General features: G+C 61.9%; 4 protein-coding genes across 14 annotated transcripts; 1 reads left to right on the top strand and 3 right to left on the bottom strand.

Moving 5' to 3' along the window:
• Positions 1–1,286: 1,286 nt before the first annotated feature.
• NPB (neuropeptide B) lies at positions 1,287–1,776 on the top strand. The gene is made up of 2 exons (XM_025859816.2): positions 1,287–1,533; positions 1,626–1,776. Exons 1-2 carry the CDS (start codon positions 1,291–1,293, stop codon positions 1,752–1,754), a joined length of 372 nt encoding a protein of 123 aa, XP_025715601.1. The 5' UTR covers positions 1,287–1,290; the 3' UTR covers positions 1,755–1,776.
• Positions 1,777–3,806: 2,030 nt separating this feature from the next.
• PCYT2 (phosphate cytidylyltransferase 2, ethanolamine) lies at positions 3,807–10,621 on the bottom strand. Of its 2 annotated transcripts, none has more exons than XM_025859814.2 (13): positions 10,446–10,621; positions 8,583–8,671; positions 7,899–8,060; positions 7,584–7,650; positions 6,913–6,997; positions 6,678–6,722; positions 5,936–6,074; positions 5,684–5,766; positions 5,359–5,436; positions 5,071–5,136; positions 4,922–4,987; positions 4,556–4,644; positions 3,807–4,461 (listed from the first exon to the last, which is right to left on the bottom strand). In XM_025859814.2, the coding sequence occupies exons 1-13, from the start codon at positions 10,532–10,534 to the stop codon at positions 4,350–4,352; spliced, it is 1,170 nt and encodes a 389-aa protein (XP_025715599.1). In that variant the 5' UTR covers positions 10,535–10,621; the 3' UTR covers positions 3,807–4,349. The 2 variants fall into 2 exon arrangements, with proteins under 2 accessions (XP_025715599.1, XP_025715600.1); XM_025859815.2 differs by lacking the exon at positions 10,446–10,621 and adding an exon at positions 9,402–9,526.
• Positions 10,622–10,876: 255 nt separating this feature from the next.
• SIRT7 (sirtuin 7) lies at positions 10,877–17,137 on the bottom strand. Of its 3 annotated transcripts, XR_003205719.2 has the most exons (11): positions 16,988–17,137; positions 16,780–16,917; positions 16,551–16,655; positions 14,417–14,487; positions 14,246–14,318; positions 13,481–13,579; positions 13,173–13,409; positions 12,951–13,031; positions 12,679–12,785; positions 12,143–12,228; positions 11,412–11,530 (listed from the first exon to the last, which is right to left on the bottom strand). XR_003205719.2 is itself a non-coding variant. In XM_025859615.2 (10 exons), the coding sequence occupies exons 1-10, from the start codon at positions 17,078–17,080 to the stop codon at positions 11,335–11,337; spliced, it is 1,200 nt and encodes a 399-aa protein (XP_025715400.1). In that variant the 5' UTR covers positions 17,081–17,137; the 3' UTR covers positions 10,877–11,334. The 3 variants fall into 3 exon arrangements, 2 of the variants coding, with proteins under 2 accessions (XP_025715400.1, XP_025715401.1); XM_025859615.2 differs by lacking the exon at positions 12,143–12,228 and having other exon boundaries at positions 10,877–11,530; XM_025859616.2 differs by lacking the exons at positions 11,412–11,530; positions 12,143–12,228 and adding an exon at positions 12,286–12,571.
• Positions 17,138–17,203: 66 nt separating this feature from the next.
• MAFG (MAF bZIP transcription factor G) lies at positions 17,204–26,449 on the bottom strand. 8 transcript variants are annotated; one of them, XM_025859620.2, is made up of 3 exons: positions 26,393–26,449; positions 22,163–22,225; positions 17,204–22,048 (listed from the first exon to the last, which is right to left on the bottom strand). In XM_025859620.2, exons 2-3 carry the CDS (start codon positions 22,196–22,198, stop codon positions 21,596–21,598), a joined length of 489 nt encoding a protein of 162 aa, XP_025715405.1. In that variant the 5' UTR covers positions 22,199–22,225; positions 26,393–26,449; the 3' UTR covers positions 17,204–21,595. The 8 variants fall into 8 exon arrangements, with proteins under 8 accessions (XP_025715405.1, XP_073742210.1, XP_025715408.1 ...); XM_073886109.1 differs by having other exon boundaries at positions 26,397–26,416; XM_025859623.2 differs by lacking the exon at positions 26,393–26,449 and adding an exon at positions 25,837–25,930.
• Positions 26,450–26,512: the final 63 nt, after the last annotated feature.

The following is a 26,512-nucleotide window of genomic DNA, read 5'->3' as shown; positions in this document are numbered from 1 at the left end:
TCCGCACTGCGTGTCCTGGGCTCCAGCCTGGTCCCTGCAGGGCCTACTTGGCCTCAAGTTGGCCGTGCAGTTGCCCACCAGGTCCTGTCCACATCCAGCCATCTGTCTCCTCCCAGGAAGCTCAGGGCCCCTGCAGGGTCTTCTCAGGACTCCAGAACCTCAGCCCGCTCTCCCTCTCCCAGGACGCACAGGCTCACACCACCTGCCTTTGCAAACACTCCCCTGGCTTCCCGTTACCCCCCCACCTCTGGCCCCCCTAGTGCTCCCTTCTTTTCCCCTCTGGTGAGCGGCTCCAGCCAGCTGTGCTTTCCCATTTGGCTGTGGCTTGAGTCAGGGACTGGGTCTGATTCATCTCCTGTTGAACACAGGTGTTCGGGAGAGAAGGCCTGAGGCTCCCGAGGGCAGCCTCCCCGAGGGCAGCCTCCCCGAGGGCAGAGCTGGGTGGGAGGGGCCTCTGGGTTCCTGTCAGCTGTCCTTTGGGCCGGTTTCCAGAGGTCAGGCCTGGCCTTGCCGTCCACCTCCTCCTAAAGGACCCCACCAGTAGTAACCCTGTTAGTAGAAGCTTCCCCCATGGCTGTGAAACACAATGTGGCCCCGAGGCCCACTCAGACTTTGATGTCTCCTCAAGAAGCCCCGGCCCGGGCGCCTGCGTGGCTCAGTTGGTCAAGCGACTGCCTTCGGCTCAGGTCACGATCCTGGAGTCCCGGGGTCGAGTCCCGCATCGGGCTCCCTGCTCGGCGGGGAGTCTGCTTCTCCCTCTGACCCTCCCCCCTCTCGTGCTCTCTCTTATTCTTTCTCTTAAATAAATAAATAAATTAAAAAAAAAAGAAGCCCGGGCCCTGGGATCAGATCCCCTTTAGGGCAGGAGAAAGTGTTGCCTGGGCACAGTCGTCTCTCCCCAGCCTCATGAGCACCGAGGACCTGGGAGGGGTGGGGGTGGTAACTGTCAGGGCTGGCGCGCCCTAGGGCTAGCTGGGGGCTCGGTTGCTGCCCCGCTTGCCCCCTGCTCGCACTGAGGCCCTATCCAGGCAGGACCCTGGGCAGCGGCCGCGGCATCGCTCCACCCCCCCCCCGCCCCCCGCTCCCGGAAGGTGCCGGCAGGGGCGGGGAGGATGGGGGCGTCGGATCCCCCCCACAGGCGCTGCCCCCCCCACGGGAGGCACGGCTTCTTGCCGCGACAGGGGGGGCCCGACGACCGCTCTGCGCCCGCCCCCGCGCCCCGCTCCGCAGATATAAGGCGGCCGCCGCCGCGGCTCCGAGCCCCACCGCCCGCCCGCCGCCCGCGTCCCCATGGCCCGGTCCGCGACGCTGGTGGCCGCCGCCCTGGCGCTGTGCCTGCTGCTGGCGCCAGCCGGCCTCGCGTGGTACAAGACGGCGGCGGGGCCCAGCTCCTACTCTGTGGGCCGCGCGGCGGGGCTGCTGTCCGGCTTCCGCAGGTCCCCGCACGCGCGCCGCTCCGAGCCCCCAGCGAGCGCGGGACCCCCGGGCCGGGCGGGCGCCGTCGTCGAGCCGGGTCCGCGCCTGCGGAGCCTGGTGAGTGCGGCCGGCGGGGCGGGCGGGGGCCGGGGCGGGCGCGGGACGCGGGGGGCGCGCGGGGAGGACCCTCAGCCTCCTCCCGCCCCCAGGCCGTGTGTGTCAAGGACGTGTCCCCGAAGCTGCGGAGCTGCGAGCGGCTCCCCGACGGCCGCGCCACCTTCCAGTGCCAGGCGGACGTCTTCCTGTCGCTGCGCGCGGCCGACTGTCGCAGCGCGTGAGCCCCGACCCCCGCGCCCGGACCTCGCTTGGCCCTCGCCGCCCGGCGCGGGCACCCCAGCGCCCCCCTCCACCCGCGCGCTGAACGGCTCCCTGAATAAACGAGAAGCGCAGCTGGCCTCCGAGTGGGCGCGGGCGGGGCGGGGGGATAGAGCTGCGGACCGGGCAGGGACCCGCCAGTCCCCAGACCCCGACTCTGCCGCCAGACACCCCCGGCGCCCCCTGCCCGCCCCCCCACAGGTCTCAGGCCACTAGCCTACCCCGGAACAGCCTGCACAGGGGCACCCCACGTCCCCGCTGTCTCCCCGCCTTTGTCCACACAGCTCCGGGATCCCCCAGGGTCCTCCAGGAGCCAGTTCCATGTTTGCCCTCACAGCCTCCTCCGACCACCCCACCCCAGGTGGCCCTCCTGCCTGGGAGAGTCCCACTCCAGGCCTGCCTTGCTTCCGGGGTTTCCCGAGGACAAAGCTCTTCCTTACTGGAGGGGCAGCTCCTCAGGTCACTCCTTTCTTGGTGTCCCCTCAACACACCTCAAAGCACTAGGCACAGGGCAGTGAATCCATCTGTTGAATGAGTGACTAGGCCACAGGGCAGGATGGGGGGGCGGCTGGACACGAAGTTCCGGGGTGGGAAGGGGCTGCTCACAGGCCGGCCCAGCACTGACAAAGCTGGACGCCGCCTCTCCTGAGGCCGGCGGCTCTGCATTCACCTCTCCCCTGACCCACAGCGAAGCAGGTGGGTCCCCACAGCCGTGAGTGCTGACGCGTGGCTGCGAGGGACCATGGCTCCGCAGCAGTGGCCTCCCTTGCTCCACACTCAGGCTTAATTCCCTACTTTACTTGTCAGAATCTGGGTTCATTCCTGCCCCCAGCCCCACTGAGGCTGCCCCTGAGTTCCCTTCCGAGCTGGGTTCCAGGGGGCAGGAAGGTGAAATGAAGCCCAGAGCTTGTCTTGGGGTGTCCCCCACCCATGGGGAGTGGCTGGCCAGCTGGGCCTCGACTGCCCCCCCCTTTCAGGGGCTTTTGGGGGGGGGGTCCCACAATCCCACTGCACCTGAATGGACGTGTCTCCAGGGGCACTGACTTCCCGGACCCCCAGGATCTGGGCCTCCGCCAACCGTGTCCCAGAGGGCTCCCTGGCTGCCGCAGTCCCCAGCTTAGAGGAGTTGCTCCCGGGTCCTCACCCGTCCGAGTCAATGCAGGACTGGCTGGTCCCTCCTCGCCCCCCTGCTCAGGGAGCCCTGCAGCCCAGGGGTCCAGCAGTCTGAAGTGTGGGGAAGCCCAACACCACCGCACCCCTGAGGCTGGGGGCCCAGATGGGGTGGGGGTCTAGGGAGGGCCCTGTGCCTCTCACAACTTGCTACCCCAACTTGGGGAGGGAGGGAAGGAAAGCTGGTGGCGGCTGCCCAGCCAGGGGGGTGACGTGAGCTTCCACGGTCACTTCCCTTCCATTTCCCGCACGGGGTTCTAAGTTAGGCCTCGTGAGTAGTTACATCGGAAGAAAAAGACAGGCCAACCGATCAGAGGAAAGGATGCCAGCTCTCCACTTCCATGGGGCCGGGCTACAGGTGCCGGGCCCCACCTGGATCAGCAGCTGAAGGACGGATGCCCTTCTGGGGGAAGGGGCCGAAAAGACACCATCACAGTCCTCGCCTTTAAACAAAACCAACCAAACTATTGCCCCCACCCCATCCAAAACGAAGAGGTGACCAGGGTCGGTAGCCTGCAGCTGCTGGGCTGCTCCCAGTGGGCCCTGATTTGGAAACCCTGAGATTCTCTGGACCCAGTCAGGGAGCCTGAGCCAATTCCTTTCTGGATGCATGGCCCTGCACAGAACCACAGGGAGCCAGCCTCCCACTGGCCTCGTGACAGACTCCGGGAACAAGCACCCACTGGGCTCTTGCCCCTCCCTCCGTTATGCTCCAAGGGAGGCAGCCTGAGGTGTCTGGGGGTCCTAAACTGGGGGATGCCTTGCTGCCAGGCTGCCTGCTTCCCCCCCTCGCCCCCCACCGTGTGGATGGTGGTGGGGAGCAGGGCCAAGAGCCGGACGCAGAATACCTCCCACCAGGTTTATTTGGTTGTTCACCAGCCAGTCAGATACAAAATCGAGAACAGTCTGTGGGGAGAGCAGCAAGGCTGGCCCGGGAAGTGGGGGGCACAGTGCCTAAGAGCCAGGCCCAGGGCACCAGGGAGCCCACACAGGAGGTGGCATAGTCTGTGCCCTGAAGAGGAAAGGGGGTGCCCCCTTCAGGTCACTGCTCCCCTGAAGCCGGCTTCCGGTGAGGCCAGGAAGGCAAGCAGTGCCAGGCGGTAGGGGTGTCCTGGGTCTGCAGGGGCTTGGGGGCAGGGGGGGAGAAGCTGGGCCTTCAGTGGCACACAGGGTGGCACCCCTCTGGCTGAAGGTGCCCGCTGCTCATCCCGCCCACTGGGCCGCTCCCCCGTGCTGGTGCGGAGGGGGGCAGCATCCTCCAAGAGGAGGCCAGGTGGAGAGGGAACACTGCAGCCTTGCTAAAAACTGTGGGAACCAAACCCTCAAGGCATGGGAAGCAGAGCAGGGAGGGGGCTGGCCCGTGGGCACGCTGCGTGACCACCCTCTGCTCAGAAGTCACAGTCGCTCTCCCTCTCGCGCTGTACCTCCTGCCGCCTCCTGGCCTCCAGGAAAGCCAGCTCCTTGGCCTCTTTCTTCTGGTTCCGGGCCTCGTACTCTAGCCTGGGGGCCGGGCTGTGGTGAGCTGTGTGCCCAGGCCTGGGGCCTCAGTGGCTGGCTGCGCCCCCACCGGGCTCAGCCAGGACCTCTCCCTCACCTGTTCTTGATGATGCGCTGGACGATGAGGTCCGTGGTAAGGTCATTCCCGCTGTCGATCTGACAGAAGATGCCCCTTCTCTTAGGCTCCTGGAGGCCAGAGGGTAGGGAGAGGAGATGAGGGCCCTCCTCTGGACCCCGAGGAGACTGCCCAGCTGCCTGGGCCTGGAGGGTCCTCAGCCCAGGAGGACCAGGACACTGGTAGGGTTATTCCCGCTGCTTAGCAACCTGCCTCCTCATCCCGGGAGGCCACTTGGCAGTTAACCCCCAGCCAAGCTCCCAGACAGGCACTGTGAGCCCCGGGGGGTGAGGGGGCAGGAGGCTGGGGACATCACACAACCACCACCTCGTGCCCAGCACGACCCACCTGGTAAGGATCTGAGCCGTCCTTGTCAGGCACGATTTCCGTCTTCCCGTGACATACCAGGTCCACCTGGGGAGGGAACGGGGCTCAGGGAGACTGGCGCCCTGCACTCAGAGGGCCCTCCCTGGGACCTGGCCCACTAGGAGCCTCACCTTGAAGTGGTCCAGGAGCTCTGCTGTGACCGCATAGGGGGCCCCGATCACCACTTCTGACACATACTATGGGGACAGAAAACACAGACGGTTAGCTCGGACGCTGCTAGGTCAGAGAGTGGTGGGAGAGGGCGCTCAATGGTAAGGAAGCAGGGACTCGGGGGGAGGGGGGCAGTATGGTGGGGCTGGCTGGCCGGAAGCTTGAGGCTCCTGGATGCCCTCACTGTCCCCTCCTCCCCACCGGCTTGGGCAGGAGACCCCACCCAGTGCACCCGCCTTGGCACATACCCGGCAGGCCAGCACGCTCAGGGTCCGCTCATGCAGGTTCATGATGGGGTAGTTCTTCCCCTTGTAGTGGTTGACCTCCTAGAGCCAGAGTGAGCTCAGGTGAGCGGGCAGCCTCGGGCAGGCGGGGGCTGGAATCTCCCCGGCAGCCCCTCACGGGCGCTCACTAGTGTGGGGAAGCCCCAGTCCCCAGGAAAAGGCCCCGGTGTGTCTCCTCTGCCTCTATCAGCACCCCAAGCCTCACCCCTGTGGGCCGCCTGCACCCAACCTCAACCCCAGGAGCCCCTCAAGGGCCCCCACACCCTATCAGCTGGCCAGGGAGCGAGACCTGGTCAAAGTGCAAGCCAGCGATGACGTATGGCCTCTCTGCCAGGCCGTACACCTTCTCCAGGAAGTCCACATGGCCGATGTCTGTGCCCAGATTAAGAAGCAAGTAACAGGGAAAGGAGCAGCTGCCCGCAGGACCAGGGGCTCCAGCAGGTTCCTTCGAGCTCTGCCCCAGTCTGGGGGCCATCCCACGACCCAGGGGTGCACACAGGGCCAGGGCGGGGCTGCCCTCCCACTTGGTCCCAGAGGATACGGAACAGGTCGAAGGCGCCAGCCACGTAGATGACCGTCTCCCCTGGCTGAGGTTCCTTCCCGGAAGCAAACTGGATGATCTTCTGAGATGTCTGCAGAAACTGTGACACCCCTGTCCAGGGGTTCCGCCCCCCAGGGCACTGGAAGCCGAGAGCACTCTGGTCAGTGACCGATGCCTTGCAGGCACGTCCTTGATCTGCTCCCACCCCAAAGCCCCTCTCCTGCGGCCGGGGCCGCCTGCACCTGCCTGTCTGTCTGGGAGCAGGTACGGGGGCGACAGCCCAGAACTCCAAAGCCCTAGCTCGGCCTGCCAGCTCACTGGGTCACATGTGTGCTCTTAGCAGGCACACACCTCTGGCAGGACACCGTGGGCTAGCCAGCAGTGCCGAGCCCACACCAAGGCCAGGCTGGAGAAGACCCCGGTGACCAGTGGGACGTGTGGCCCAGGGGTGGACACTGCCCTTGTGGGGACCCAGTGGCCTGAGCCACCTTCTGGTCGCCTGGGAGGAGCCTCCTGAGAGTGTCTCCCTGGCAGGTGTCAGGTGAGGGGACTACAATGGGAGAGACCAAGCCACCTGGTTAGAGGCCACCTGCTCGAAGGCAGTCCTTGCTCCTCCTCCGGGGGCCAGTACCCAGGCAGTGCCTGGAAGGCAGGAAGCTAGGTGAGCGTCCCGGCCAGCCCTCCCCCGGGGGCAGCCTGGGGGGCACCAGGTACTGGCCTGGCTAGTATGGGCAACACTCACCTTACCAAAGCTGTCTGCATATTCCCGGTACTCAGAGGATATCTCCTGAATGGAAGGATGGGGGACGTTGAGGAGCCTCACCCCCCGAGCCATGGTCAACCCCAGGGCCTCAAAACTTGCTGTCCTGGAGCCCACAGAGAGGCAAGGACAGGGCAGGTCGGGTGTTCCCTCCCTCCCAGCAGTGTCCTCAGCCCTGGGGCCTCGGGGATCCCGCCCCCGCCCCCCCCAGACTCACGTGACCACTGTGATGGGCCTTGGTCACCAGCAACATGCGGCCCACGAGGTCCGTGGTGGACACGCCCTGGGTGCGCCGGCACTCTCTGGGGACAGAGGTGGGGTCAGGGCTCGCATCCTGGACATGCTCCAAAGTCCCCGCCTCCAGCTCACCCCACCTGAGGGCGGCCCTGCTGCGGCCCAGCCCCCCACCACGCTGAGTGTGGACCAGGCAGCTCCGCGCTGCTCTCGGGCCGCGACAGAAACCAGGACCAGGAGCGCGGGGAAGGCCGCTGCGCTTTCATCCACTGAAGGAAATGACAGAGCAGAAGCGCGGCTAAGCCCCAAGTGTGCAGGGCTAGGCGGGCAGGTGCCCACCACACCCGTGTCCAGCAAGGCCGGGGGAACTCCAGGCCGCGCTGCTGGGGCAGAAGCCACCGGCCACCATGGCTTTCTGAGTTAGGTAACGAAAAAAACCCGCTCCCCGGCCACAGCCCCCATTCTTAGTGCTGGCCAGCCACCCTGTGACTATACGGGACCACACGGGACGGCACAGGTCCACGACACTCGAAGCCCCACTAGGCAGCATGTCCACCCTGTTCCGGTCCTGGCCATTTTCCTCGCAGGCAGAAAGAGCCTGGGGGGAGCTTCAAGCCCCATTCCTGACAAGGTGGGACCCTCACCGGGACTCACCTGTACCTCCCAGCCTGCTTCACTTCCTCGTAGGTGTCACGGCCATCTACAGTCAGCGTGATGTCATCTAAGGAGCATCACACGTGTGAGAATGAGGATTCTCAACCCAGACCACGTGGGCCTACAGGACCCTCAACCCTCATCCCAGGCTGGCCCCGGTGTGCACGGGTTCTTTCTGGGAAAGGACCCGAGGCCGTCTCAGATCCTCGAAAGGCTCGGTGCTGCTCCCCAAAGCGTGGGGAGGCCCCAGCCCCCGGCTACCCTCCGGCCCGCCCAGAGGCCCCGGCACTCTGGGCCCCAGCCCCACCCACTCACTGCCATGGACACAGAAGTCGCAGCTGTACTTGTCCAGTGTCTCCAGCGTGGTAACGTAGGGAGCCGCCGGCACCACCTCGTCTACCCACTTGATGGCCTGTACCATTTTGTACCTCTCCTCCTGAGTGAACACCGGGGGCCCCTTGTGCTTGGAGATCTCCTCTAGAGCCAGAGACAAGACAGATGATCTCTGCAGGGCTGGACCACAGGCTTGCTGGCCTCGGGAGCCCCCTCCCAGCACCAAGCAGAGTCTGTAACCACATGTGAGCTCATAGCAGGCAGCTCTCTCCCTGGACCCTCAGCCTGTCACAAGGGCAGGACACCACCCTGTCTCTATGGGCCAGTACAAGTGCTCAGGATGTGTTTGCTGGATAACTGCGTGGTTCCCTCACCCAACCAGAGTTCCAGACGAAGTCCTTAGACAACCAGGCGCTCCGTTCTCCAGGGTCCTGGGAACCAGGTTGTGCGGGGAGGGGAAGTGGGCAGCAGGGCCAGAAATGTGATCCCTTGGCTGCACTGCTCAACCGACCAGCTGAGCTGCAAGGTGGAAAGCCCTGAGTGGGCTCAGCCTGGGGCTGCAGGTGGCATGAAGCTGCTGGGCTGTGCTCTTCGCAAGGATGGCCTTGGGCCTGGCCTGACCCCTTACAGGGCCCTGTAAGGTCAAAGGCAGCAGCCCCAGCTTACCATCGGTGTGCACACCCACGATGAGGTAGTCGCCCATGGCCCGTGCCTGGCGCAGCTGGTTAGAGTGACCGTAATGCACCATGTCATAGCTGTGGAAAGGACAGAATGGTAAGTGCCTGTGCAGAGGGTGGGATTGAGCAGCTGGGAGTGGGGGTGTGTGTGGGGGTGCAGCCTTGCTCCTCTGGGGCTTCCTCAGGAAGGCCTTTGAGCAGCTGCCACTGGGAATTGCTCCAGGGTCTGGCCAAGCCTGGGCTTTCAGAGGGGAGGTGGGCACTCAGCTCCCCACACCACTGGTCCCTGGGCCAGATTTAACAAGCACAGCAGGGGCTGGGCTATGCCCAGGAACAAGGCCTGCTGGTCCCCAGGGCTGGTGAGCACACAGAACAGCCTCAGCTCCTCACAGGTGCCACAGAGCCCTGCCCTCTGCCCTCAGCCCCTCCTCTCACCAAATGCAAACAATGGGGGGCAGGCCCTTTAATCTGTAAACTGACATTAATTTAAACTGGGCTGGACTCTGTACTACCCTGAGGCAAGTGTACAGTCTTCGGGACCAACACGAAACAAAGTCTGACAAATGGGTGAAGGCTATTGCTAGTTTTGGAAATCCTGCTCACTCTCCCGTGGCCTCCAGAGACTCAGCGAGGCTTTGCTCTCTGGGGCCAACAACCACCTCCCTACCAACTGGTTCTAGAGCTCTTATCCTCAAATCTGCGCCTGATTAAGGAGTGACTTCTCAGCTAGAGGCCCACTTGCTCCGTGTGTGCTGCGGAGGACCCCCAGTTGGCCCCACACCAGCTCTGTTTCCTTCCAAAGCCTCACGTTGTCTCCTGAGTAGGTGACAGTGTCCCTGCTTCTCCAGGTGACTCAGGCCACCCGGTGCACAGAGCTCTTCCGCTCCCTGACACCTGTTACTCCCACCACAGCACACCAGGTCCCAGCACACAAGCCTGTGGGTCACACGATTCTGGCCCTGGGGTGAGAGAAAAGGAGAGTCCAAATCCAGCAGCCTGGCTGGCCCCTGAGCTCACTGGACAGGCTGGGCTGGGGGTGCACAGTTCGGAATGCAGGGTGGTGCTGGGTCTGGGGTGTGTCCTAGCGGCCATGGGTGGCCTGCCGCGGCAGGGGCCTGGTCAGACCAGGGCCAAGGTCAGAGTCCACCAACATGAAGCCATGCTCCCTCTACCCAAGGTGACTCAGGCACAGCTGCAAAGGTATGACAGCCACCCCCCCACACACCCTCGCTCTCCTCTGAACCCATCAACTGTTCTTTCTCTGGTTCCATCAGGTGAAGGTATGAGCAAGCATCACAACAGACGAGCTATCAGTAGAGGTCAGTTTTCCTCTTATCCGCTGACAGCCCCAAACTTATCTGGAAACTACTCCAGGTCTCGGCCGGCCAGAGGAGAGAACGGATGGGCACTGTGGCCCTCCTGGGAGGGGCCCCGGAACCCAGGGGCTTCACTGGGGGTCGTGGACACAGGCAATTCCTGCCCCGACGCTTGCCCAGACACCCGGGAGAATCCCTCCGACCTTGCGGCAGGCAGGCTGGAGAGCCGGGCACGGAGACCGCCGCGAAGACGCTCCGGGCGCACGGCTCCCCGGGTATGAAGTGATCCCGCTCGTCGGGACCGGACACACTCGACTCGCGCCACCACCGGCCAGACTCAGGCGGCCAGGCGGGCGGCTCAGCGGCGGATCCCGGAGCAGGAGCGCCCGCGTCCCCAGGAGGGCGCCGGGACCGGGAGCCGTAGGCCCGGGCCGCCTCCGCCTGCCGCTCGCTACGCACGGCCGCCCCAGGGCTCCGGGCCCGGCCGTCCCCGCCCCCGGCCCGCCCGCCGCCGCCGCCGCCGCCGCCGCGCTCACCAGCCGTCGCACCACACTCGCACGGCGCGCCTGCCTTCCGGACCCGGCGGCTGTGCACCGCCGGCCGCGCCGTGCCCGTTCCGGATCATGGCCCCGCAGCGGCGGCCCGGTGCGGCCGGCTCCGCGACTCCCAGCGGCCGCCGCCCGCCGGCCCCGAGCACGCCTCGGCCCGCCCCGCCCGGCGCACGCGCCGTCACGCGGGCCTCACCCGCGGCGCGCAGCCAATGGCGTGAGCCGCCGGAGCCGAGCCCCGCCCCGCCTGGCAGCCTACCGCGGGCCCCGGAGACCCCGCCCTCCGCCGCGCTGGGCCAATAGCTTGCGCGCACCTTGCCGGGGGGCGGGGCAAGACCACGTGGGGCTCCAACCGCTTCCCCGGGGAGCGCCCGCGTCCGTCTCCGCCCCGCAGGGCAGTCATTCGAGGACACGCGCGAGACAGTGCAAAGACGTTTAATAACAAAAAGGCCTGCTGAGAGCCCAGGCTCAAAACCGCCCCTCTGCCGCAAACCCAATTCAGAAAAAGTTGCTATAAAGTCACCGTGTTTTAGTAAGAAGCAGTAGAAACAGGCTTGAGGCCCCTGAGACTAGCCCGGTGAAGGAGGAAAGGCAGCCGTGTGCTTCCTCCTGACTGGCCAGTTGTGAAATAACCCGAGTTCTGTTCTCGCACAAAGGCATGGCTGCCACCTCTCTAAGAAGAGGCTGGACAGGCCAGGTGTCCTCCGAAGGCCCATGCCCGAGGCGGCCACAACAGTGCAAGGGGCTCCCGCTAGGACCAAGGGCTAAGCAGTCCTCCCGGGAGGATGCTCACGGGACCCGGGGGCAGTCCTGGCCTTGCCCCTGAATCAGAGTTCCATCATCTGCAAAGTGCCAATTGTTCTTGTCCAGCACCAGGTTACGTTTTCTTTCTTTTTGTGCGTTTAGTGCAGCCCTTGCCAAACCAGCCACCTAGGACGGGGGCTGAGCTAAGTGGTGCACCCCGGTCTCCAGGCGGGGGCTCTTCCCGGCTTCTGCACAGCGATTTCCGTGTGTGGCTCCCTTCTTCACCTGCACGTAGGGGAGTCGCCAGGGAGAAGATGGGGTCCTGCCACCTACCGAAAAGGGAAAGCTAGGTCAGGCATGCCTGGGAGCCTCTGGCACAACCTGCCCCAGGGCGGGAAAGCTGACTGAGGTCGCCCTGCTTCCCTCCCCCTTGTCTTAACTGTGGCCAGGCTTTGCTTAGTGGCAGATCCACTGTTCCTGAGCTACAGAACAGCTACAAGAGGGGTAAGCTCCCCGAGTAACTCAAAGGTCAGCACTCACACTAGCTCAGCCTCTGCAAAACTCAGTGTCCTTGCTGGTGATGGAGCAGGGCGTGCACACCCAGGATGGGGCAGCAGTAGCCCCAAGAGGGGTGAATCACTAGTAACGCTGGACCCCACCTTTCACTTGTATGGCCAGGGGCAGGTGGACCAGACCCTCTCCCTCTTCCCAGACTGCAAGACTTGATGGGGGGGGGGGGAAGGCCAGCTGACTAGGGAGGTGTGGCCTATAGACTACACCATGAAGAGATCATGTGTCTGACTGAGATGTAGAACCACATATTATAAACTTAAGATACAGATAAGCACTGATAAAGAAAATGAGCTAAGTTAATGTAAAAAAAAAAAAAAAGTACAGTACACAATAGGCCCACATTACAGAACACCACAAACATAACATACAAGAATTGCCAGGCCCAGAAGGTGAAGGGATCCTTAATTCTTGAACCCTTTGATTAAAAGAAGTTATTGATTTCCCCTATAAGACCCTGAAAATTCACAGAGAAAGAAAGTGTAAACTTTTTACTCAATACATATACCACGTCTAAATTATCACAAATTCTGTATTAAGGTACAGTTTAAGCTTCCCCAAAGTATGCCAGCTCCCCAAACCAAGTGCACCAAGATTCTGTCTGACTGAAGTTGCCGAGACCACGTCCCTTCAAGGCACCTTCCCGTCCAGGCTGTCTTGAGGTAGAAGGGGGACTCTCCAGGTGCACACTGGCACATCCCCTCTCCCTGCAGGGAGTCACACCAGCCAGGGCGCCCTAGCTGATGCCTCAGCCGCTCCCTGCGGGGGCCACCAGGCTGCAGTCACACCTCAGACACCATCTGCAACAACTCAGAGCGTTCTCTATGCTCAGTTCACGAGAAAAGACAGACATGGCCCATCCACACAGGGGCAGGAAAAGGGGGGGATGCACCCGTGCCCCCCTCACCTGCTATAGGGGGGAATCTCCAGGCCCAGCTCATCCATGAGGAGCTGCATGACGTCATCACACTTCCCGTGAAGCTTCAGGGCAGCCCAGTCATCCTTTGGGGTCCACTGGGGACAGGGGAAGGCGAGTGAGGACACCTCACTTCCTCCCAATGGCCCTTTCTCAGCCAGACCTCTGTGGCCCATGAGTTCAGGACACCAACGTCCCAGGAACTCTGTTTCTCCTGTTCTAAGGTCCAGATCTAAAGAGGTATCTCTCGGTGCGCAATTCACCTGCAAGTTCACGATGTAGAGCTTGGGCCGCCGGCTGGGGGGCTTGGTCATGCACCAGAGGCGAGGATACTTCTTCAGAACCTGTAGGAATGGACGGACAGACAAAAACACCACACACACAATGGGGAATGAAGCTCTAGGAAGCTAGGGTCTAACACTGAACTGGCAAGGGGCTGGCAGGCTCACTCCCCTCCCATTCCATCCGTGGTGCTGTTCACGTACCTTTAAACTGGAACCTAAACATAGGATTGTGTCGGCTTTGCTGGCAGCCTGAGTGGCTGCCTCCCAGTTCAGAGGCTGCCCCAGCGTCCCCCTCTCCCCAAAGTGCACAATGGTGTCCCGGAGCTGGGCCCCGCACTTGTGGCAGGCCCGGCCCGTCTGGTGCCGGTGCAGGGCGGTGCGCTCGGTCACGTCAAACACCCTCACGTACTCCCTGTTGGGAGTGCAGGCTGTACAGACCTGAGGAGAGAGCACTGTGAGCAGGAGCCGATGGCCCGCACAGGCCCCCGAATCCCAGCGGGACCGCTCACTTCAATGTACATGTTCCCATGGAGCTCGGAGATGGCCGTGCGAGGCAGACCACTCCGCAGGTGGAGGCCATCGCAGTTCTGAGACACCACATGCTGCACCTGGACGGGAGACAAGAGCAAGGCAGCAAGGGGGCTGTGTTCAGCAGGGACACCATCCTTAACCCTGCCCAGAGCCCCCAAGTCGGGGGCGACTCCAACCCTGCATGAAGCCTAAAAGGCAAAACGAGAGAGGCAGGCCGGCCCCAGCACAACTTGGGAGGGCCCTCGGTGGGAAGGGCCCCAGGCTGCCCACAACAGCTCTGAAGCACTTGGTGAGCTAGGAGGGCAGGTGTTTGCTCTCAGCTGGGAAGGGCCCAGACTGACACTCTCTTGGCTCATTAGGTTTCAAGTCACTGAAGGACCGGGAGGATGGATCCTTCCCCACTTGGCTGAAAGTACTCAGCAGAGGGTCCCCAAAGGTTTCCCATGAGCTTCCCCTTTATCTAGGTGGCTTCTGAGATCTGTGTGGACAATGTGATAGAAACACAGGGGAGAAAGAGCCACCAGCAGCTCTGGGCCTGAGGCAGACCCTATACATGATTCCTGAAAGACACTCAAGCCAGGAGTCTAAAACACTGGGTAAGCGCTCATGCCACGGGTCCAATGGCTGACAGAGACACGATGCAGTTGCTATTTGGGCACGAAGGTGGCCCTCCAGGTTCTGCATCAGGCACCCAGCAAGTATACTTGCTAGCCACATACTTGCTAGCCGCACCAGGTTCTTACCAGCTTTTGCTCGTGTAGGCGGGCGATGCTCATGTGGGTGAGGGTTGGCTCAGCCTCACTCAGGTCAGCAGCACTGCCAGGTGGAAGGGAAGCACAGGTGTGGGGAGCTGTGAGGGCAGGCCCATGCTGCCTCTGCTCGACTGAGTGGGAAGGCTGCCCTGGGCTGCTTACCTAACGCTTCTCCCTTTCTGAAGCAGTGTCCACACTCCATTAGGGCCCCGGTAATCTGGAATAGAGGCTGCCTGCACATTCAGAAAGAAAATAAACCCAGTGACAATGCATCACTGTAGGAACTGGCAAAATTCGCAAGAGTGAAAAGCAAACGTTTCTCTTAACGTGTTCCAGGCTTGTCTGTGCGCTAGCCTCTATTCATTCCAGAGGCCCAGCGCTTCCTAGTGCAACCTGCCTAAACCCACACAGAGTGGCTCCTTCCCTCTGCTCAGACCCCTGCTCCCACCTGGTCTAGCTCATCCCTCCAGGTTCCAAGGAGTCCTAACGCCTCTGGGAACCTCTCCAGCACAGAGTACAACCTGGGCTCTGCAGCCACACCTGTCCTCTAAACCGAGGGAGAGGACCGGTCAGGCTCATCTGTGGGTCTCCAGGGCCTAGCCAGTGCTCCGGGAAAGTTTAGTAGTAGATGGTGAAACCCCAGGTAGGAGCACTCATCCGTCCCGATTCTTACATCCGGATAGTGTTTCCTGCCCTGCCTTCACAAAGATAAATACCACCGAATTTCTCTAGTTCTCAACCCAGTGAAATAAAGTCACCATGAGAGAAGACAGAAGGTGTGCCAGGATCAAGGAGTCTTGTGTTCCCCAGGCTGTGAGTGACCTGCCTTCTGGGGAGCCCTGTCTCCTCCCCGTAGCTTAAGCTCAGAAAAACGCCCACCCTGGACAGTGTGGTTCTGAATCACATTGAAGAGGAATGTCAGAAATGAGAACGGTAATGCTCAGAGCAAACTACAGAGCAGCACTCCCACAGATGACAGGAACACACATGTGACTGCAAGAAGGAGACCCCACTACCAGGGCTCCAGGGTCTGCAAGTCAGGGTAGTCAGCGCCCCTTACACAATCTCACTGCTGGGCCTCTGAGCTCATCCCTGTTTGGAGCGTCTTACTCTCACCCTTGCCTGTAAAACCCTACTCAGCTTTCAAGGCCTGGCCTCAATGCTGCTTTGCACAACAAGCAACCGGATGGCGTTCACAGCTCTGAGGGGGTGTGCGCGCATCTCCCCTCCAGCAACCTAGCACAGCCAGCTTTACCTGAGCTATCTGCTGACATGCCATATTCTCATCACTGCCGGGCTTCTTGAGGACAGAAATCCTCAGGGTTCACCTCTGCTGGCCTACACGTGAGTCGCACTCAACACGCACTCATTGAGCGGACAAATGACACTCTCAGAGCTAACCATACTCCATGGTCCAAGACAGCCTCTCAATAAAACGTGCCCAAACCCAGCGCATTTCTCTCCTTCACCGGGTGTACTCTACTTCTTCCCGCCTTGCTTTCTACTTACTTTCTTTCAACGTTTAGAAAACACAACGAATGAGGAATCAGGAGACAGTTCTGAGCTTAGCTCTGCCCACATAATCTTGGGGTAGTGATGAACCGTTTTGACTTCAAATGAGGAAGTGCCCACAAACACTGAGGTATTATGTCCTGTTTTATCCCCCTTCCTTTCTTGTTTCTAAATACGTATCACAAAAACTGCAAACATTTAAAAAGTTGGCAGTTTCAAACCCCACCGAAGCTTCAAGCGGAGTCATTTCGAGTTTCTCTAAGAACGAATATTTGGGGGCGGGGGGAGGGCGCCTGGGTGGCCGGGTCCGTTAAGCCTCAGACGCGCGGTTTCAGCTGGGGTCCTGATCTCAGGGTGGTGGGATCGAGCCCCGCCTGGCGTGGGGCCCCGCACTCAGCGGGCAGTCTCCGAGAGTGTGCTCCGCGCACGCACTCTGTCTCTCTAATAAATAAGTCAGTCTTAAGAAGAGAAGAGAAAAGAAAAGAAAAAAAAGAGAGACGATTAGACCAGCGCGGCGCCTGGCCGCGTCAGCCGGAAGAGCGTGAGACCCTCGGTCTCAGGGTCTGAGTTCCAGCCCCACGCTGGCTGTAGAAATTACTTTTAAAAATAGTGTAACTCGCAGAAAGAACATCAGGACTGTTTGCAAAGGCAGTTTTTTGCGAACCAGTCCTGACAGAAGACGCCGCTCGGTCCCGGGGCGAGTCACCCAGAAGGGGGCGCCCCACACCCGCCCCTTGCGCCCGCGGTCCGCCGGGGAGCCGAGCCGGGGGCGCGGCCGCCCTACCGTGCTGATCCCTGCGCCGGTGTAGACCACCAGGTACTTGGCGTTTCGGACAGCGCCGGCCAGCTCCCGGACTTTCCTCCGCAGCTCCTCGGGGTCGTCGCACACCTGCCGAGACGCCGAGGCCGGTCCTAAGCCCCGCCCCCGCCCCCGCCCGGCGAGAGGCCCGGCCCCGGGGGTCCGCGGACCGAGCCCCGCACCGACCGAGCCCCGGGCGCGCCGCAAGACTCGCCTCCTCCTGCCGCCGCTTCAGGCCCTCGCGCCGCCTGCTCCGGCCCTGCAGCTCGGTCACCAGGTCCTCGCTCTCGGCCAGGAGCCGGCCCTCCTCGGCGCTGCGCTCGGCCGCCGCTTTCCTCAGGATGCGCGACACCTGCGGGCGCGGGGCGGGCGGTGAGGGCCGCGCGGGCCGGGGTCGCGGCGCGGGGCGGGCGGCGGCGTACCTGGCGGAGGCGCTCCCGCTGCTGCTCCTCCCGCAGCCTCCGGACCCGCTCCGCCGCCTTGCGCTCCGAGCGGCTGGGACCCCCGGCTGCCATCGCTCCCGGGAGATCCGCGCTTCCGCTTCCGCCTCCCGGCAGGCCGCGCACTAGCGCATGCGCGCGAGGCCCGCCCCGCCCTTCCGGCCCCGCCTGCGCAGCGCGCAAAGGAAGCACCTGACAGTCTCTTTAAAAGGTGTTTATTGATCATATACAAAATAAAGAAAACCTTATATATCACAAACATACACTATGTACAGCAATAAATACCCGGGGTCCGGCCCAGTGCCGCCCCCCTGGACAATAATTTAGCAATAAATACTGCACAGGGCAGGGTGGGCACTGAGGCCGAGGCCCGCCCCAGGGAGGCCCCTCCTCGCCTGGATCTTCATCAACCCCTGCCAGCCCCGGCAGGTCCCAGGGAACCGCCACATCCCCCTGGTTTCAGCCCTAGGCAGGACAGGCAGGGTCTGATCAACTCTGCTCGGACCCAGCCTCTCAGCGCCAGGAGAGCACCAGAGCTGGACACACTGGACAGCCCTTGTCCTGTTGCCCTAAGATGCCAGGAGAAGGCTTTCTGTACCCACTCCCGTTTGGTTAAAGGCTTCAGGGAGTAGCAAACTGAGGGGATGGGGAGAAGGGAGGGGCTGGGACACAAGGTTGCTGGAGGGGCTGTCCCCTCGCAGTCCATCGGGGGCACGCTCTCCTACACTCCAGCTCGGGCTCGCCAGACACCCACGCACCAAGGCGCTGCTCCAGCCTGGGGTGGAAACGTGCGTGACTGGCCCAAAGGTACAGCACACGCTCAAAACACACAGGCCCGAAGCGGGACAGGCCATACCCCTGCCTCTGTGTGTCTTCCACCTCTCCCCACCTGCTCCCAAACTAGACAGCCAACAGGAACGCAATAACGCGCCAAAAAGAATTAGTCAGTGGCTTCTGGGGGGGAAAAAAATCGTTACTGTGTTGGTTCCTTTCACCAAACCACAGCCCAAAAAAGTAACTTACAAGATCCCGGAGCGGAAATGGTGCTGCAGAGGCTGTGGCTTGGGCTTCCCAGCTGTGGACGGGAGCTTTAGCCAACTGGCCACCTCAGAGAGGGAGGCAACGGGGACCGGAGGGGGCTTGACCACCTGTCCCAAAGTAGGCTGCAGCCGATCAGAGCCGTGGGCTCAGGCACCGGCCACAGGGGCTGCGGCTGACGGTCAGAGTTGCACACACAGACCAGAAGCGCGGACCAAGAGCAGAAGAGCCCCCAGGGGAGACCCGGCATCCGGCAGACACCAGCACCCCACACAGCTGAGCAGCCGTGTCTTCTCACCTGTACAAACAGCAGTGCCACCGAGAGTGGCAGCAGCCAGGGCCTCAGCGAAGTCTCCCTGGGGTCACACTCAGGGCAGGAGCTGACCTGCTCCCACAGGGCTCTCCTCTGAAACCTGAGTGTCCGTGTTGGGATAAGGGAGGAGTGAGGGCGAGGTGGGAAGGAAGGTGCACACCGCGGTTTACTTCGCGGCAAGTTTGGGGGACTTGGCTTCAGCCAAAGCCCTCGATTTGCTGTGTCAGAAAAGCCGAGGAGAAAAAGAACACAACACCCTCACAGTAGGAAGACTGAATTAACAGGAACCAGAAAGACACCAAACCAGTCACATGTGGACACAGGCTCTACTGTCAAGAAGCCGAGGTGAAGGGGGAAAGGGGCAGAGAGCGGAGCGGCCCCACGGGGCCGGCTTGATGGGAACGGGATGTTCCCCCAAACCCAGGAACAGCTGCTCCAAATCCAAAGACCCTGAAAGGAAGCACGGCCTCACTAACTCCAGAAGCTTCTTCTTCTACCTCAGCCAGACCTGCAATTTCTCTTCTACCTGTGCCCACCCTCCAGCTCGCCTCTCACCTTCCAAACCTGCCTCCTTCCTCTGCTCTCCAGGTCTCCAGCCTGGCAGATGGCCGACTACCTCCCAGCCAGCACCAAACTGGGGACCGTAATTAATGGATACGGAGGGCACGGGCTTCTCCCCCTCTTCAGGGATTCTTACAACGCGATTCCAACTCAGTGCTGCTACAACCAACATCAACAACTTTCATCTAGACCCTAGGTAGACAAAGCCACACAGCAGGGAGGGGCAGGAAGCCACTAAGTACTGAGAGTCAACGGTCAAAATCTCCACTGCAGGCTGACCCGGCACAACCAGGAACGACGGGGCATCTAGGGCCAAGAGAAGCCCATCCACATGACAGGAGCATGTCCCCGCTCCTATCCCATGGGTACCCTGGAGATGAAAACCCCGCTGCCCACGAAGTTATACCCTGCCAGGCCGCACTGAGTTTCTTTTCACCAGCCCACACGTCTGTGCTTTACAGGGTTCAGGGCCCCCAGAGAAGCCAACCAGCGACCTCCAGGAGAAGGTCTGGAGGCTGAGGCCCATGTGGCCAGAGACAGGGCAGTAGCCTCTTGAGGGCTGGCACTGCAGGCAGCTCCTGTCTCATGCCTAGGAGGAGCTTCCGGAGCCAAGTCTGGAAGACTAGCTGCCTCTGCCGAGGGGCCCTGGGGAGGTGGGCTCAGCCCTGGAGAGAAGCACCTCCACGAGCTGAGCAGTGTATCCCTGGAAGACACAGATCCCAAAGGGAGGCGACAGGAGGCCCAAAGCCAAGAGGTGGAGCATGTTCAGGGCAAGGTGAGGGACAGGACCTGGCCCTGTAGACCACAGCCTTTGTTTGGCACTGGCGGAGACCCCCCACCCCGGCCCTCAGGAAGGGAGAAGGGGCCACCCCAGACGAGCCCCAAAACCACCTGGCTTTGCTTGGGAAGCATTCCTTCACGGCATGGAAGCACCGCTGGGATAAGTGGGCAGCAGGCCTGGAAACTCCCACATGGGCCTTGGGGTTCCCCTGATGAGGCCCACGTGAAGCCTCTAGGAACAAAGCTGGGGTCAGCGGCCAGAGCCCACACGTGTTGACTAGAGGCCAAAAGGAAGACACCTGGGGGCACCTAGTGACTCTGTGGTCCCTGCAAATCTGCCAGCCATGGCCAGAGGCCGTGGGCACGGAAGCAGTTGGGGGGGGGGCGGTGCTCTGGGATGGCCCCTCGTTTCACCTGCCCTGCCACTGGATCAGCCCAAGCCTTACACAGACATGCGAAGCCAAGGCTGTGCAGAGGTGAGAGCGGCAGAGCCCCGTTATCTGATCCTCTGGGGTCCTGGGTCAGGCACCGAGGCAGAAGGGGCTGGGCTGTTGGGCAGACCCCCAAGCTCTGCTGGAGCAGGCGCTGCCCAGCACCCCAGTCCAGGCCCAGCAAGCCAGCAGAAGCAAAAACACAACCAAATCCAAAAAACGAACACGGGATTAACAGACACAAGAAGTGACACCCACAGGTCAAAGGTCACCAGAAGCACCAGCACGTGACGCGGCACAAGACCAGGCACAGACGACACCACGGCACCGGCAAGAGACGGAAGCAGGAAGGGCAAAGGAGTAAGTCACTTTCGGTACAATTGCAAAAGAGATAGCAAAGGGCGCCGGGACGCGCCCTGTGGTCGCTCACGGCTTGGCTTTTTTTTTTTTTTTTTGTCTTTTTTAAAACTAAGTTTTATAAATAACGTCTGATAACTCTGTGTATATAAAAACTAAACTCCAACAGCCACAAAGACTTGTCCATAAGTTTACAAGAAAGGGATTTTTTTGTTTGTTTGCTTTTTTCTTTTGTTAAACTAGCAAAGTTTCTATTATACTTTCTTTCCTCGTCCATACATACGGTCAAATGTTCTTGCTTGCTTTTTTTTTTTTTAAAAAGACAGTTTTATAAATACTCTGCAGCTCTTTTTTCTTTAGCTTTTAAACATATAATTTAATAACTTCGTAAAAGGAACTCCTCTCTTTTAAATAAAGGGCTATGTAACCACACAAACAGGTCATGTAAACAGTGACACGGGACCCATCGCAGGACACTGGACACACCCTTCACGTATGCTCACAACCTGTGATTTGGTCTTGTTCAGTGCAATGCGTCGGGCTCGAGCGCCGCGGCCCCTGGCCCAAAGCCACGGAACGCCCCATCCCTCCCAGCGCCTGTAGCGCCCAGGCTGGTGGCCCGCCCATCCAGGGCCCTCGAGGACACCCTACTCGTCGGAGCAGAGCCCATCTACGCCCGTTGGCCGCACTGAACCACAGCCCGCTGCCAGCCAGCAGCTGTCAGGGCCTGGGGGCCACCTGGGAGCGGACAGCAGCCCCTCCTGCCCTGCAGCCCTCCCTGCTCCAACACACGAGCCCCACGCGCTCATTCGATCTTTCTCTGTCCCCACAGGGCCAACTCTGGACGCCAAGCCTGCACGGCCTTAGTACAAGGGGGACTGGGGCAACCGCACGTCACCGCCGAACTGACCAATCCCAACGTACAAAACACGATGACAACGACGAGATCAAAGGGGCTCAGCCCAGCGCCCCTGGGGTGCAGGTTGTGCTTTGCAGGGAAGGGAGGAGGCAGGAGAGGAAGAAGAGGAGAGGAGAAAGAAGGGACAGGGCTGCCAAACTCGCCATGCGCCTAATGGCCCCTTGCAGACCCGCCCAGGCAAGCGCGCGTCCCTACGACCGGGCGTCCGTCTTGGACTTTACTATTGTGATGACGCTGGTGGCGGCCACCTTGCCAGGGACGAGGGGCCCCAAGCCGGCAGCGAGGGGGCCCCGAGCCGGCGCCACGGGGCTGCGGGCCACGGTCCTGGCGAAGTTCTGCAGGGCCTCGTACTTGGAGCGCAGCGCGTCGAGCTCCAGCTTCATGCTCGCGTTCTCCGAGGCGAGCTTCTCCACCTCCTGCTGCAGCTCCGCCTTCTGCTTCTCCAGCTCCTCTTTTTGCGTCACCCGCTTGACGCGGCAGCTGGCGGCGTAGCCGCGGTTCTTGAGCGTGCGCCGCCGCTGCTTCAGCTGGATGATCTCCTCCTTGGACAAGCCCCGCAGGTGCTGGTTCAGCTCCCGCACCGACATGGTCACCAGCTCCTCATCAGTCAGGCTGGTGCCATTCTCGCCCGGCTCCCGCTTCACCTGCGGGTAGGACAGTGCACGAGGTCAAGGCTGGGGGGGGGGGGACGGGACTGCCCACCTTGTGGCCCGCCGCCCGCCCCCCCCCTCAAGGCGCCGCCCACTCCGGCCGCTCACCTTCAAGGCCTTGTTTCCTTTATTGGGGGTCGTCATAACCCGGGGGCACAGCAAGCAGGCACTCTGCGAGACAGGGAGCAGAGGTCAGGACCCTGGAGACCACTCCCCTCTCCCTCTACAGGCCACAAAGAGCCTGGGGAAGGGGCCCAGCCCCCAGCCTCGCCTCTCATCTCACCATTCCCAATACCTGGCCCTGAGGACCACCTGCCACCCTTCGGCTAGGCTGCTCCCTGTCCGCCTGTCCCTAGGGAACCCAGTGGGTCTGAGGGGGGAAGGGGAACGGAAGGGCTGTTAGAAAGGCAGAGACCAGAAAAGGGCCTTGGGAAGGGATGAGAGGGATGCAGGAAGGGCCAGCCTAGAAGGAAGCTGGGAGCTTTAAAAATAACCCCAGTGTGCGCCCCGGAGCATGGCTGTTCCTGGCGAGTCACGCTGACTCAGCACATTGCTCCCGCTCCCGCTCCCTCACCAGCCTGGCCTGGCACTCCCCAAGGCTGCCAGCCAACACAGCCCCAGGGGACCCACAGCCTAAACAGAGCACTGCTAGGGCCAGGAAGGCCGGCCTGGCCAACAGCAGGTGAGGGCTGGGGCCAGTAAGCCTGCACCTGCGTACTCCAGGGCCCTACCTCCTATAGCCACCTCCCCTTAGCTGGCCCTGTCCCCACGAAGGCTTAGGGGCCAGTGGGGACTCAGGCCAAGAGGAGGATGCAGGAGAGTCCTGATTCTCCCACAAACTTTTCACTTTGAAGAGCTCAACTGTTTTCAGCATTGGTGGAAGCCCCACCCCCAAGGTAGCAGGCACCCCAGCAGAGGCCGGGCTCAGCCCACCTCCGTGGCTGATGGAGCAACCTTCCTGTGGCTTTGGATTGCGGCATTTTGTGCCCCTGCCCCACCCCATCCACGCTATTTCCTAAGAGTGCCGGGTTGGCCACCCAGGGGGCCTGCTCAGCCCCATCCTGTCCCCCCCCCCCCCCGTCACTGCCCACAGCACAGGGAACAACAACAAAAGGGCCTGGGGAGGGGTGGACCAAAGGGCCCCCTCACACCCATTCAGTTGCCCTTCCCACACCGGGCCCTCACTGCTTTCTCAAGCCCTGCCACGGGCATTTCTGCGCACCTAATCCTGCAATTCTGACTCAGCCAGCCCCCACCAAACCCTTAGGCAAGGACACTCCCTTTCAGCCCCCTACTTTCCAGGTTAGGCACAGAAAGGTAAATGGCTGGAGGAAAAGTCGGACCAGGGCCTCCCTGCTGCAGGAGGTCATAAGCACTGCAGGCAATTCTGGGCTGGGGGGCCTTCTGACCCTCACTGGGGAGATAAAGCACGGGTTAGGGAGGTGGAGGTGCAAGGTGGCTCCAGGGTAGAGCCGCCACTTCACCTAGCCTCGCCCAGGGAGGCGCCTCACCACAGCCAGCCAGGTCACCCAAGGCTCTCAGGCAGGCCCTGAGGCTGGAGTCCCACGGCTGTTCCGGAGCAGAGGATGGAGAAGATAGTAGCTGGAGATCAGAAGATCCTCAGGGCCCCAAATGCACCCTGGGGGCCAGGATTTCGTGGCCGAGCTGGAGGGGCTCCCCCAGCCTCGAGTCTGAGTCGGGGTGCAGGGACACTCCCATGGGTCCTTCCATTGTCAGCCCGAAGGAAAAGTCCTGGCACCAGCTCTGCCCACCAGCCATCCTCCCTCCTCCATCCCTGAATGCTGAGCACAACGGTGACTTCCTGAAGAGATCACACACAAAAGTGCCGAGCGTGGCGGCTGGGAGCTGAAAAGTGCCTCCTCGACAGATTTCACCCTCTGCAGAAGGCCTGAACTCAGCACAAGTGCAGCCACTCGCCTCCTAATCAAAGGTGTAGTGTGAGTGTGTGTGAGTGTGTGTGAGTGTGTGCGTGCGTGGGCGTGCGCGCATGCGGGGGGGGGGGGCAGGGCTCAGCAGAGCCAGGGCTTCAGCCTCCTGACCTGGCCTCTGCCCACCTGGGAACACACACAGATGTGACAGTGATAGCCTTTGGGGATGGACTGAGAGAGACAGCTCAGGGCACCTCTAGAAGGCAGAAGCAGGGTATCCAGGAGGCAGGATTAAGGAAAAGCTTCCTGTTCTCGCAGTCCCAAAGACCGGTCCAGAGCTGGGGCCCAGTTATCCTTTCCCGCTCACCTTCCCCAGAGGCTGAGCCACACTAGTAGAGAAGGCACAGACAGCCCCACGGGCCTGAAATCACCACGGTACCCTGGGCCACCCCCTCAGGCTGACAGCCAGCTGGGAAGGGAAAACAGGTTCAGACAGCTCCATCCCCTTACCTGGGCCCAGACTCTAGGCTGTGGACACTTGGCAAGAGGCAAGACAGTCAGCCCCTGCTCCTTCTCCTGGCCTGCAAACTCTAGCGGCCAAACCTCCCAAACAGCATAGCCCCAACCTAGCCTGACCTTCCCTCCCACCCTGCCCTTCAGAACCACCTCCTGCAAAATCCCTCAGCCACTGAAAGCCTTTCTGAAAAAAGTCGAAAACTTAATTTCCACCTAAGAATAAATGAGAAGACTTAAACAAGTACCCCCTTCAGGAATCTGCACTTTCCTAAGATATAAAATTCCAGCCAAAAGATCAGCTGAAGTGTTAAACATCTGGCATCTACAAGCCCAAGGCTAAGTATCTATGAGAGCGTGTGTGTGCTGGGGGGAAGGGGTGCCCCCGGAAGGCAAACCACAAGGCCAGCCTGACCTAGCCACGAACCCCTAGGCAAGAATGGTCAGCTCTGGTCGAGACAAAACACCCTACTCCTGGAGTCCAGGAACCACCCACACATTCAGGAAAGGTAGCTCAGGCCACACCACCCTCAGGCTGTCACCCCCGAGAGGCCCGACACCCACCAGGGCCACAGTCCTTGCTAACACCCACACAGCACAGAGCCCCAACCTCAAGTGGGACAACTCTAGGGTGATTGCGAACTGCATTATTCTGCTCCATGCCTTCCACACCAGCCCACCAGCCATGCCCCAAAGGCCAGGCACCCTCAAAGCCACCGCCACCTACAGCTTTGCCCCATACCCCAAGGCCAGGCGGCAAAAGGGGCAGGGCCTGCTCACCAGACACCTCACTCCCCAGATGTCAAAGTCCTGCTGCTTCGGCTCATTGGCAGTTTCCTGGTAGAGCTGCACCTGCTTCCCCTGCCCTGTCCACTGTCCTCCAGGACTTGAGTACAGGCACCCCTTTTTCTCCCACTGACTCCCTCTCTGGCCGGGGTGTATCCTTCTCTTCCCCGCCCAGGGGCTGCCCAGCCTAGCCAACCAGACCAGTCACAGGGAAAGCCTGCTTCCCAGTCTGGCAAGCACGGCCTCCCTAAGCTCCTCCCCTCCTCTCACTCAGAGAACTATTTCCCAGTTTGGGGAACTGTCCCAGACGCTGGTCAGGGACCCACTGCCTAAGAAGACATGCCTGGGACGGGACGGGCAGGCCAGGGGCTTCACAGTCTGCCCGGAAAGAAAACCTGCACCAAGGCCCCTCCACCTTCTCCTCACCCACCCTGCCTTCAACTCACATACCAGCCCAAACTTGAACCTCTGCCCCAGTCCCTGGGCTTGGCCCCTTCCTCAGTTTCCCTGCTACTCTTATCTCCCGGCCTTTCGGACCCCAGGCCCCTAGCTCAAATCCCCCCGCCCCAGACATCAGAATGAGCATCGAGTGACCTCATGCTGATGACTCAGCAAGTCTCCTTCTGGGCTCTGGCACGCGTGTGTCGGAGCGAAGCCGGCGCGAGCAGGGTCTTCCGGGCCCCGCCACGTGCCGCCCCCTCCCCCCCCCAGGCCCGCCGAGGACCCCTGCGCCCGGGGAGGCGGACACAGACACCTGATGAATCAGCAGCTAGAGCCGGGGCCCCGAGGCTCTTCCGCGGAGCCCTAGGCGCCCCGCTCGACCCCACCCTTTCCTCCCGCCACCACGGCCGCCCCTCCCACCAGGATGCCCGGGGCTCCGCCGAGAGAGCCCCGCGTACGCCCCGCCCCGCCCTCCTCCGTCCCCCGCGACCCACCCCCAGCGTCTCCGGCGCAAGGGCCAGGAGCTGCTCCCGACCCGCGGGGAAACCGAGGCACGGGCCGCCAGGAGGGCGCAGGGCAAACCCAAAGCCAGGAGCGCGCAGCCCGCGCCCCTCCCCGGCCCGCCAGGAGGAGCCGCGGCCCCGCCCGCCCCCACCCCGGGCCCAGAGCCCCCCTGCCCGCCGCCCGCCCGGCCCGCCGCCGCACTCACCCACCACACTGCGGGCCCGGGCGGGCCGAGGCCGGGGCGGGCGGGCGGGCGGGCGCTCCGAGGCCGCGCGGGGGCTCCGGGCCCGGGGTGGGGGCTCGCCGCAAGGCCGGAAGACCGACA

This window comes from Callorhinus ursinus, unplaced genomic scaffold (assembly GCF_003265705.2).
Source record: "Callorhinus ursinus isolate GAN/ISIS: 27379988/994484 unplaced genomic scaffold, GSC_fseal_2.0 scaffold68, whole genome shotgun sequence".
Classification (NCBI taxonomy): Eukaryota; Metazoa; Chordata; class Mammalia; order Carnivora; family Otariidae; genus Callorhinus; species Callorhinus ursinus.
The sequence above is the reverse complement of the archived record's forward strand: the minus strand, read 5'-3'. Positions and strand labels throughout refer to the sequence as shown.

Coding starts and splice junctions, on each gene's coding strand:
- SIRT7 (XM_025859615.2), bottom strand. CDS start 17,080: ATGGCAGCCGGGGGTCCCAGCCGCTCGGAGCGCAAGGCGGCGGAGCGG. Junction 13,580..14,245: donor GCCTACACGAGCAAAAGCTG/GTAAGAACCTGG, acceptor TCTCCCGTCCAG/GTGCAGCATGTGGTGTCTCA. Junction 13,032..13,172: donor GTTTAGGTTCCAGTTTAAAG/GTACGTGAACAG, acceptor CCATTCCTACAG/GTTCTGAAGAAGTATCCTCG.
- NPB (XM_025859816.2), top strand. CDS start 1,291: ATGGCCCGGTCCGCGACGCTGGTGGCCGCCGCCCTGGCGCTGTGCCTG. Junction 1,534..1,625: donor GTCCGCGCCTGCGGAGCCTG/GTGAGTGCGGCC, acceptor TCCCGCCCCCAG/GCCGTGTGTGTCAAGGACGT.
- MAFG (XM_025859617.2), bottom strand. Junction 22,049..22,162: donor AAGGAAACAAGGCCTTGAAG/GTGAGCGGCCGG, acceptor TCCTACCCGCAG/GTGAAGCGGGAGCCGGGCGA.
- PCYT2 (XM_025859814.2), bottom strand. CDS start 10,534: ATGATCCGGAACGGGCACGGCGCGGCCGGCGGTGCACAGCCGCCGGGT. Junction 6,998..7,583: donor AAGCAGGCTGGGAGGTACAG/GTGAGTCCCGGT, acceptor CTCTGTCCCCAG/AGAGTGCCGGCGCACCCAGG. Junction 5,767..5,935: donor TGGCGCCTTCGACCTGTTCC/GTATCCTCTGGG, acceptor ATCTGGGCACAG/ACATCGGCCATGTGGACTTC.